Genomic DNA, 12203 nt, shown 5'->3' on the forward strand with positions numbered 1-12203 from the left:
TTTCGAATTTTAACATTTTTTCAGATATAAATTTATATTTTTAAAGATCTAAGCTCACCCCGTCATTACACTCATCAAGACCTTTCATTTGAGTACCCACATCAATTTTTCATATATTTTATATATATATATATATATATATATATATATATATATATATATAGCATATATATATATATATATATATATATATATATATCAAAAATACAAGTGAGTACTCAAATGAAAGCTCTTGATGAGTCTAACATCAGGATGAGCTTATATCTTTAAAATATATATTATATCTATGTATATATGAAAAATATATCAAAAATGCATTTTATCATTTATCTTAGAGTATTAATATTAAAAAATAATAATTAAAATTTAATATTTAAATCATATTTCTTAAAAATAATTACAAAAAAAATTTATTAACATTTTTAAAAAAAATTTTCAATTTATAAAAAAGAATTTTGATTTTTTTAATCAAAATTTTGAATTTTATTATTTTTTCAGATATAAACTGATATATTTAAAGATATAAGCTCATTCTGATGTTACACTCATCAAGACCTTTCATTTGAGTACCCACATCAATTTTTCATATATTTCATATATTTATATATGTTATATATATATATGTATATATGAAAAATATATCAAAAATGCAAGTGGGTACTCAAATGAAAGCTCTTGATGAGTGGAACATTTAAATGAGCTTATATCTTTAAAATATGTATTATATATATGTATATATGAAAAATATATCAAAAATGCATGTTGGTACTTAAATGAAAGCTCTTGATGCATGTAACATCAGAATGAGCTTATATCTTTAAAAACTTTAATATTTAAGAAAGTACAGTACAATTTAACAAAATTAATTTATTTATAAGCAATAAAATATTTTATTAAAAAAAATTTTAGACAAATATACAATTAACATCTGAGGGATTATACGAATTAGAAACTACAGACAAGCGGTAGTAATTTTTTCAGACAGGAAAATAATGTTCTGATGTATACCATAGCGGTTATAACCCAGAAACTGTCGGATAGGGTTTTTCGCGAATTGACAGATTTTCAATTTAATCAAGTTGCAATCTAATGGAAAAATGCCCAATCTATTGATGGTACATCGGAGTAAAACACATATCTACACACAAGGTGGTACGGTACACAACCACGAATTTATATAACTGATTGAACGTATAACGTATCTGCAGATAGATAGATAGGTATTATACAGATGGATATATACATTGAGATTTTAATCGTACAAAGAGATCACGATGATGTTTTTAAACTTTTTCGTGCTTCTAGGAAATTAATTTATCGGGAAACATTTTTCTATCATATCAATTTCAATGAAGAACTCTACTGCTGTACGGTTACTGAATATCAGACGTATTATAGCTTTTTTTTATATATAATACACATAGACACGGCGAGTAGTGGTGTACGATCAGGCGTCGATGAAAATGGACACTCACCAACGTACACCCAGGAATATTGCTTTTTTCCTGATTTTCATTATAACCACCAATCGCATTGATTCTTTTTTAATTGCAATCAATTCTCACTCATCGCCCTCCTTTTTTTATTCACCGCTGACGTTATTTTCTTGTCCCTCATATATAATATTGGATTCATTCCTGATTAATTCAATTGTTGCATTACTATTTTATCGAAACAAACCGACCAGCTGAATTCTTATTTTAATTATTGGATGGTCGATACAAAAATATTTCTCAATTGTTTGAAAAAATTAAAAATAAAAAAAAAATTCAGTCCCTTATATATACTCTGGTAAGATTTTTCTACTAGCGAGAGAGCGTAGCCACCTAGCGGCAAAACCAAGAACTATTATTTATCAAATTAAACTAAATTACTAGAATGCATTAATATTGTATAAAAATTCTTTTATTAAGCTTACAAACTCTGTAAAAATTTATTTTTGATTAAGAGTACTTTTTTTAAGCCAATCAAAGTTTATTTTTCAAAAATTTAGAAATTTTTTTGACATAACTCACAAGAATCTCAATAAAACAGAGATATCGCTAAATTCAGAAATTTTGAATAAAAATTTTGTTTTTACATATACTCTGATAAGATTTTTCCACTAGCGAGAGAGCATAGCCACCTAGCGGTAAAACCAAGAATTAATTTTTTTAGTAATTTGATGTTATTTAGACTGTAGTATTAAAGTGCATTAATTTTACATAAAAATTCTAAAATTAAGGTTAAAAATTCTCTAAAAATCAATTTTTGATCAAGAATATTTTTTTTTAAACTAAATTTCTTTTTTTAGGAATTCAAAATGTCTTTTTCTTAAAACATTACACACATTATTCATAATAAAACAAGATTACTGCTAAATTCCAGAATTTTTAACAAAAATTTGAAGTTTAATATATATACTCTGGTAAGATTGTTCTACTAGCGAGAGAGCGTAGCCATCTAGCAGTAAAACCAAGAACTAATTTTTACAAATTTTGCGTTATTTTGACCTTATTAGTAAAATACATTGATTTCACATAAAAATTCTTCAATTGAGACTAAAAAATTATTTTGAACTGATTATTGTATTTTAAATCAATCAGATTTCTTTTTTGTAGAGAAGATTAGAATATTTCTTTTTTCCAGATATATGAAACATCAATTGTAATAAAACAAACTTACTGTTCAATTCAATAGACAAATTTATAGCAAAAATTTGGTTCTTTATATAAACTCTGGTAAGAATTTTCTATTAGCGAGAAGCTGTAGCCACCTAGCGGCAAAACCAAGTACTAATTTTCGAATAAAGTATCAATTCTCCATTATTTTTACTAAATTCTCTAAAATGCATTGATTTGACCTTGAAATTCACGAATTAAGCCTAAAAATTCTCTAAAAAATTATTTTTGATCAAGAATATTTTTTTATTTGAATCATTAAACTTTTTTCTTATTAATAAATTAAAAATTTCCCTTTTTTACAGACATAAATGGCAATAAAACAAAAATTCTGTTCAAATTTTAGAATTTTCAGCAAAAATTTAGTTTTTTATATATACTCTAGTAAGATTTTTCTACAAGCGAGAAACCGTAGCCACCTAGCGGCAAAACCAAGAACTAATTTTCACCAATTTTATTTAATTTAAACTATACTACTAAAATAAATTAATTTCACATAAAAATTCTTAAATTAAGCTTAAAAATTTTCTAAAAAATTATTTTTTACCAAAAGTATTTTCATTTTAAATTAATTAAAATTGTTTTTTCTTAAAAAATTTCAAATTTCTTTTTTTTTTTAAACATAACAAACAAAAATTTGGTTCCTAATATATACGCTGGTAAGAATTTTCTACTAGCAAGCAACCGTAGCCACCTAGCGGTGAGACCAAGAAGTAAATTCTACAAAATTACCATTTTCTTATTATTTAGACTATATTTAATAAAAATACATTAATTTAACTTAAAAATTCAAGAATTAATCCAAAAAATTTATTTCTTTAACAAGAATATATTTTTTTTTAATCAATAAAAACTTTTTTCATAAAATATTTAGAATTTTTCTTTCTGTTTAAACATAACCACAATAAAACAAATATAAATTCCAGCTAAATTCTGGCTAAATTCTGGCTAAATTCCAGAATTTTTAACAAAAATTTGGTTCCTTATATATACTCTGGTAAGAATTTTCTACTAGCGAGAAACCGTAGCCACCTAGCGGCGAAACTCTGAACTAAATTCTAAAAAAATTACCAATTTCTCATTATTGAAGCTATATTACACTAAAATATATTAATTTAACTTAAAAATTAATGAATTAACTTATATCACACTAAAATACACTAATTAAACTTAAAAATTCATTTCTTTAACAAGAATATATATTTTTTTTAGTCAATAAAATTTTTTTTAAGAAATTTAGAATTTTTTTTTTTAAACCCAATCTCCAATCATCATAAAACATTAGTCCCGAGCCAATCCAGTAATTCGATATCGCCCTTCGCCAATAATAACAACAACAACAACAAAACAAACATAATTATTATGCACGATAAAGTAACCGGATTCGAATGGTCGAATGTGCTCAGCGAAGTCAACCCGCCTTTTATTTCCTTACTTATTTACTGCATCCCACTAACAAGGCGACGAATAATAATAAAAATGATATAATTGTGAAATACGAGCTTGGTGTAATTGTAACCGAGAAAATAATTCTTCCAAGTGGTATAATGAGATCGCGCATAAGGTATTTTATTTATCCTTATTCCTCGATACCTTCAATCACATTTCAGTGGCATTTACAATTACTTAGGAGCCTTAGCAGCCTTACAACAGCTCAACGTCATCCTCACCCCACAAAACAGGAATTTACCTCCAGGCTAAGCTACACGCAGGCGATTAGTTAGACTCGTTACACACCGGGCGATCTTCAGCCGCGTCAAGCATGAATGACAGCCCCTTCAGGTGATTACAACTCTAACATTTGCTTTTTTATCAACCCAGGTGATAAATTTTGCAAAAAATTGCAAAAATTGGATCACTAATTAACATATTGAGCGGTTGATGGATGATTGCTCATTCTGCTCGAGCGTTTGCTCACCAACAAGCACAGAAGCTGATGTTTAACCTCCGTGTTGTGTTCGGTTGCCCGTCCCAAAGGTGGGCGTTTAAGCTGAGTGCAAACAACTACTATTCACTCGTCTTATCGTCGCATGTGTGCTGCATACTACACATCCCGTTACGAGATTCACGGAGCTTAATCTATCTGTTTACACAAACTGTTTGATTCATTGATGTTATCTTGGTTTTAAAATATTTTTTTGTATTCGGGACTGAAACTTATACTATAGTAAAATTTACCTTATAATATAGAAGAATAACTAATTAACAACATCTTTTTGTCAAATTTTTTTAGTTAATAGAAATTTTGACTAATTTTTTCGTAAAATTTTTGATAATTTTTTACTTAAAATTTTGACTAATTTTTCAGTTAATAAAAATTTCGACTAATTTTGTAATTAATTCAAATTTTGACTAATTTTTTAATAAATAAAACTTTCGACTAATTTTGTATTTAATTAAAATTTTGACTAATTCTTTAATAAATAAAACTTTCGACTAATTTTGTAATTAATTAAAATTTTGACTAATTTAAAAAAATTAGCTAATTTTTTACTTAAAACTTTGACTAATTTTTTTAATTAATAGAAATTTTGACTAATTTTTTCATAAAATTTTTGATAATTTTTCACTTCAAATTTTTGATAATTTTTCACTTAAAATTTTGACTAATTTTTCAATTAATAAAAATTTCGACTAATTTTGTAATTAATTAAAATTTTGACTAATTTAAAAAAATTAGCTAATTTTTTACTTAAAACTTTGACTAATTTTTTTAATTAATAGAAATTTTGACTAATTTTTTCATAAAATTTTTGATAATTTCTCACTTCAAATTTTTGATAATTTTTCACTTAAAATTTTGACTAATTTTTCAATTAATAAAAATTTCGACTAATTTTGTAATTAATTCAAATTTTGACTAATTTAAAAAAATTAACTAATTTTTTACTTAAAACTTTGACTAATTTTTTTAATTAATAGAAATTTTGACTAATTTTTTCATAAAATTTTTGATAATTTTTCACTTAAAATTTCTCGACTAATTATTATTTCATTACTAATTAAGAGAACATAGACTCAAATAAACAGTAATTAGACAAATAAAATACTGGTGTGGTTTATATTTAGTTTTTTTATTTCGAAATGAATTATTTTTAGTCTATCAAAAATGATTAAATTTTTAAATTATAACAATTTTAAGGGAAATTTTGACAATTGGGGCATTGTCATTCCATAGTAACTAGTGGGAGATTTGACTCTGGAATTTTATCAATTATATATAATTAGGTGACTGAAATTTATACTATAGTCAAATTTATCTTATAATACAGAAGAATAACTAATTAACAAGATCCCTTTGTCAAAAACCTACATTACTTTTTAAGTTTCTCGTAATTATCATTTAACTGAGTGTGACTGGTGAGACTAACAACAAATCCTTGTCTCTTAGCAAAGGTATACTTAAAGTCCAATTTCAGTTCGACCACTAAACTAAAAAAAAATACTTCCCTCGAAAATACTAAATTTATCCTACAAACTTTCAATATTATGAAGAATTAGACTGATTACCTACGTAGAAACAATTAAAAAAATTTGTTTTTATTGTGACTGGTGGGACAGGCATTTGTGACTGGTGGGACAAGTACAAAATGTCTACATCAAGTTGTTTATTAAAAAGACTTTTATATTATTTCAACCTTACAAACATTATTGTTTATATATTTAACTATAAATTATTTATGATAATTGAAAAAAAAAAACTAATTAAAAAAGAGAAATAAAGGATTTAACATGCTGACAACACGATCTTGATAAACTTAGGTGTTAATTAATAACGAACATAAACAAAATTTGTTCTTAAAACTATAATAATAAATATATTAGTTAATAACAAAGATAAAATGAATTTGTTGTTAAAACTATTAAAACAACATTTGACCCGGATACAAGTTAGTACGGCTGAAAAGTTACTAGGAAAGAAAAAATCGATTTTCATATTAATTAAAAAAAATTTTCTTTACAAATTAGTAAAATATAAACTTTTAATAATAAATTAGGACTAAATTAGAATGAACAGGCTCTTTAAAATAGTGAAAAAAAATTTTTAGTTCTTTACTTATATTTAAAAAATTAACTCTCTAATAGTGAGACAATTTAACGACCATGCGCCACCTATTGGAAATTTTTGGAACTAATTTTTATAAAAATTCATTTGTGGGCTTATCAAGCTATTTTATGAAATTTATTCACCGGAAGTAAATAAATGAATGAGAAAAATCAATTTTCTTATTGATTAAAAAAAAATTTCTTTATAAATCAGTAAAATATAAACTTTTAATAGTAAATTAGGACTAAATTAGAATGAACAGGCTCTTTAAAATAGTAAAAAAAAATTTTCAGTTTTTTACTTATATTTAAAAAATTAACTCTCTAATAGCGAGACAATTTAACGACCATGCACCACCTATCGGAAATTTTTGGAACTAATTTTTATAAAAATTCATATGTGGGCTTATCAAGCTATTTTATGAAATTTATTCACCGGAAGTAAATAAATGAATAAGAAAAATTGATTTTCTTATTGATTAACAAGAATTTTCTTTACAAATTAGTAAAATATAAACTTTTAATAATAAATTAGGACTAAATTGGAATGAATTAGAGATTTTTAAAAATTGTAGTCATTTTTTTAAACAATTTTAAATTAATTAAAAATTTTGATTAATTTAAAAATTACATTTTTTGTAAATATTGACCTCTAAACTTGCAAAAAAATTTTTTCTATTTTTTGAAACAATTTTTAATTAATAAAAAATTATTTTTAATTAAAAAAATTACATTTTTGGTTAATATTAGACTCAAAACTTAAAAAAAAAAATTTATTTCACTTTTTCGGAACAATTTTAATTAAAAAAAAAAAATTAGAAAAAAACTTTCGCATAGAATGCCTTACAATTAAAGAATATTTTTTAAGAGGAAGGTAATCAAACTGTCCACAAGATATCAGTGTCAATCGTTAGAAAGGTTTTCCAGTGACAAGAGACCGACCAATGGACTGCGGAAATGATTATCATTTAATAATCTTTATAAAAAGTAAAAAAATCAAGACTAACTTAAAGGATCAAGTTAAAAATTAGCGAAGTCATTGACCCGAGTCTTGACACGCTCCAATTGATTAGACGGGAGTAATTCGGATTGAGCTACTTCAGAGAGAGTATGTATTCTAATTGATTGTCATTGACATACAAAGCCGTTATTAATGAATGACACATTAACCAGGTCAACGTACTTAGAGTCAACTATTGACAGTGTTATTGGTGTAATTGTGAGTTAAATAAAAAAAAATAAAAAAAAGACCTACCTCGCTCTTGAGATTCAGCGGAACGTCGCAGGGCGGCTCGATATCAGCAGATTCGGTCTTCACGTGGGACAGCATGTTGTAGTTATGTCTCATGGGGGCTGCAGTGGCCAACATGTTGGAATAAGGGCGGTGGTGAGTCTGCTGGGGTTGGGGCGGCTGCAATCTGCGGTACGGCGAGGGCGACAAGTGGGTGGTTATCGTACGCAAATCCGCGGGAGGCGAAGCCGGAGCGGCGGTACTGCTTTGTTCTTCTTCAGCAGAGCCCTCTGCCATGTCAGCCGAGCATCCCGATGACTCGAGGTCTGTAAAATAGAAAAAAAAAAAAAAAAACAATTTTTTTTTAATATAAAAATAATTACCCCGATAATGATAATAATTAACCGAATGCTTGGGCGTCTATTTAATGATCCTACGGGCTCTTAATGTCCCGGAGGGTCTTATTTAGCCAGACAAAACAATCGTAATAGCCGGGGACTAAATAAAACTCGAGAGATACTTTTTAAGTCATAAAACGATTGTAATTAAATCGCTAATGTCTTCAGGGTGGCTATAAAAATCCGCGAGCAGCTGTTTAAGGACCAGAAGCACCCTCTTAATCTTATTTTGTCAACTTCAAAGCTAAAACAAGTTCTGTCTAAAACTTTATTGGGATTTTATGTCCCTTGAGATTCTACATTTTTTTGCACTGGCACGTGTTTTTTTACGATTGAAAAAAAATAATTTTGATGTTTGAGAAAAATTAGAAAAAAAAAATTTTTATGTTTCCTGAATATATATTGGGAAAAAAAATTTTTTATGTGACCAGATATGACCAATTTTTAATTTTAAGTCATATGTGATCAATTTTGAATTTTAGGTCATATATGATCAATTTTCAATATTAGGTTTTACATGACCAATTTTTAATATTAGGTCATATATGACCAATTTCTAATATTAGGTCATATATGACCGAATATGATCATATATGACCAATATTCAATATTAGGTCGTTTATGACCAATTTTTAATATTAGATCATTTATGACCAATTTTTAATATTAGGTCATATATAACCTAATCCGATCATATATGGCATAATCTAAATATTTATAGCTTCATTTTGTTATCATATAAATACTAGTCTGGTGAAATGTGATCTGATCTGGTTATATATGGCACAATCTGGTCATATATTGCATAATTTGGTCACGTGTGACCTAATCTGATAATATATGGTCATAAATGATCTTTGTTTTGTCATATGTTACTTAATCTGGTTATATATGGCAATATCTGGTCATATATGGTTGATGACCTGATCTAATCATATGTAGACCAATATGACCATATTAGGTCGATAGGGCCAAATATGGCCATATTGAATCAATGTGGCAATATTGGCCGTATCGAGTATATATGGCCATATGGCCAAATATGGATACATTTAATGTGTATGACCAAATATGGTCATATTTTTTATATGGCCAAATGTAGATACATTTAATCTAATGGCCAAGATGGCCATATCTAATTTATATGGCCAAATATAGCCATATTTTTATATGGTCAAATATGGCCACATTTCTTTATGTGGCCAAAATTGCCATATATACTTCATATGGCCAACTGTGGCCATATTTACTCTATATGGCCAAATATGGCCATAGTTGGTCTATATGGACAATTATGGCCATATTTACTTTATATGGACAGTTATGGCGATATTTACTTTATATGGCTAAATATAGCCATATTTTTTATATGGCCAAAATTACTATATTCATTTGATATGGCCAAAATTGCTATATTCATTTGATATGGTTAACTGTCGCCGTATTTACTTTATATTACCATATTAAATATATGGTTATATTTACTTTATATGGCCAACTGTGGCCATATTTACTCTGTATGGCCAAATATAGTCATATTTAAAATATATCCATATTTACTTTATATGGCCAACTGTGGTCATATTTACTCTGTATGGCCAAATATGGCCATATTTAACATATATCCATATTTACTTTATATGGCCAACTATGGCCATATTTACTCTATATGGCCAAATATGGTCATAGTTAGTCTATATGGCCAATTATGGCCAGATTTACTTAATATGGCCAATTGTGGCCACATTTACTTGATATGGCCATATTTACTTTATATGGCTAGTTATGGCCATATTTATATGTGGCCAAAATTGCCATATTTACTTGATATGGCCAACCGTCGCCGTATTTACTATATATGGCTATATTTTTTTTATATTGCCAAATATGGCCATATTTAGTTTGTATGGCCAAATATGGCCATCTTTAGTTTGTATGGCTAAATATGGCCATATTTAGTGTATATGGCTAAATATCGTCAATTTTTATATAAGATGACATTTGAAAGATCCAAAAAATTTTTTTATGTATAAAACTAACAATTTCTATAAATTTCGCGACCCGTTGGTGTGTCTAAATCTCAGTAGTACAACTCCGAGCGTAAATTTAGCTTCTCAGCAAGAGCTCGGTAGTATTCAAGGGCAAGTAGTAATTCATTGGCGTTAAATGATGTTTATTTGGGTTTTTACGAGTCCTCAACCGGGACTGGGATGATGTTGAGACGTGAAACGGGCGTATGGACACCGGGGAAGAGCATCTGGAGCTATTTTGGAGTTTTAAAGCCTCCGGTTTTAAATTCTGGCGGTTCGCCAGAGTTTTAGCAACTTTTTAAATGAAATAAAAAATAATGATAATGCAAGCGTAAATTTATTAATAATGCTCGCACATGGAATCTAGAGCCAGAGCACACCATCAGGCAGATGGATGATTGCGCGTGTGTTGAGAATTAAAGGTCATGAGTGCAACTGGTCGAGTGTTTGGCCTGTTGTTGCTCGTGCCGGCTTACTGTATGTATATATACACACAGTTACACACCCAGACATTTAAATAGTACTAATACTTAACTATAACTATAGTGCGGGATACCCTCGATGAAACACACACGAGGCAGGAAATCTTCCGCGTCATTGACCGCTCCGAGGTAAACGAATTGCGGTGACTGTGTTTGAGAACGTAAATGAATGGCTCATCGACTCGATAATCGAATCTTTTTTAATTTTTTATATTTTTTTACTCCGTGTATTATTTTTTAAATAAATTTCGTTATTCTTTTGATAATGCTGTCTATTGATAATGCTGTCAATTAATCGCTTCATCAAGTAGAAACACAACGTCATTTTTTGGTTATAAAAATTTTACTCGCTTTGATTCTCCCTTGTTTAGTACAGGCACAAAGAGTCTGGCTCATATGCTAAACGGCCCTCTTTATTATTTATTTAAAAACCCGTTTAGTTGATTCAACGAGAATTAGATACTTTTTATCGGGTAATTTTTGTAGATTTTTTTTTTATTTCGTAATTATTTCTATCACCCCTACGGACAAATATAGAATTTTATTATTTTTTTGAAGATAAATATTAACAATAAATTTTTATTTTTATATTACTTTAAACAAATTTTATTTTTTTTTTTACATAAATTAAATAGTTTAATAAAGAAATGAATTTGGATCAAAAAATTTTATCGAAAAAATTTGACACTATATTAATGATTTTTATCTTAGTTAATTTTTTTAAATTTTGATAAAATATTATTATTTAAGTGGATATTGAAAAAAAAAAATTTTTTTTCTAATTAATTAAAAGAAATTTAGAATTTTTATTAATGATAAAAAATTATATTTTCTTATAGATAAAATTCCCTTTAAAATGAGTACTCACAAGTCTAGTTTTATTTGAAAATATCAATTCGCGGAAAACTGCGGAAATCCGCGAATTAGAAAAAAAACATTGAAATTTATAATTTTTTTTAATTTTTATATTTATTAATTTTGATAATATTATTTAGGAGTAATTTCATGAATTTTTATCGAAAAAATAATAATAAATAGGAAATTTGCAGTCACTACGTGACTGCTGTGATTTGCGTACTATAAATAAATAAAATTTGGTTTATTAAATAATGAGTTTTGTTAAATTGTGCTGTACTTTCTTAAATATTGACTTTTTTCAAGATATAAGCTCATTTTGATGTTAGACTCATCAAGAGCTTTCATTTGAGTACCCACATGCATTTTTGATATATTTTTCATATATACATACATATATATATAATATATATATTTTAAAGAAATAAGCTCATTGCGATGTTAGACTCATCAAGAGCTTTCATTTGAGTACCCACATGCATTTTTGATATATTTTTCAT

The 12203-nt window shown here is 27.1% G+C and overlaps 1 protein-coding gene across 6 annotated transcripts in view; it reads right to left on the reverse strand.

The window, feature by feature from the left end:
* Nucleotides 1-12203, reverse strand: part of LOC123270213 (POU domain, class 6, transcription factor 2) — a 211519-nt gene that overhangs the window by 174685 nt on the left and 24631 nt on the right. For all 6 annotated transcript variants that reach the window (XM_044736166.1, XM_044736162.1, XM_044736163.1 and 3 more), the window contains exon 2: nt 7963-8264. In XM_044736166.1, coding sequence (XP_044592101.1) covers nt 7963-8264 — 302 coding nt within the window. The remainder of the gene's footprint in view (nt 1-7962; nt 8265-12203) is intronic.

Source organism: Cotesia glomerata, linkage group LG8 (assembly GCF_020080835.1).
Source record: "Cotesia glomerata isolate CgM1 linkage group LG8, MPM_Cglom_v2.3, whole genome shotgun sequence".
In the NCBI taxonomy this organism is placed as follows: domain Eukaryota; kingdom Metazoa; phylum Arthropoda; class Insecta; order Hymenoptera; family Braconidae; genus Cotesia; species Cotesia glomerata.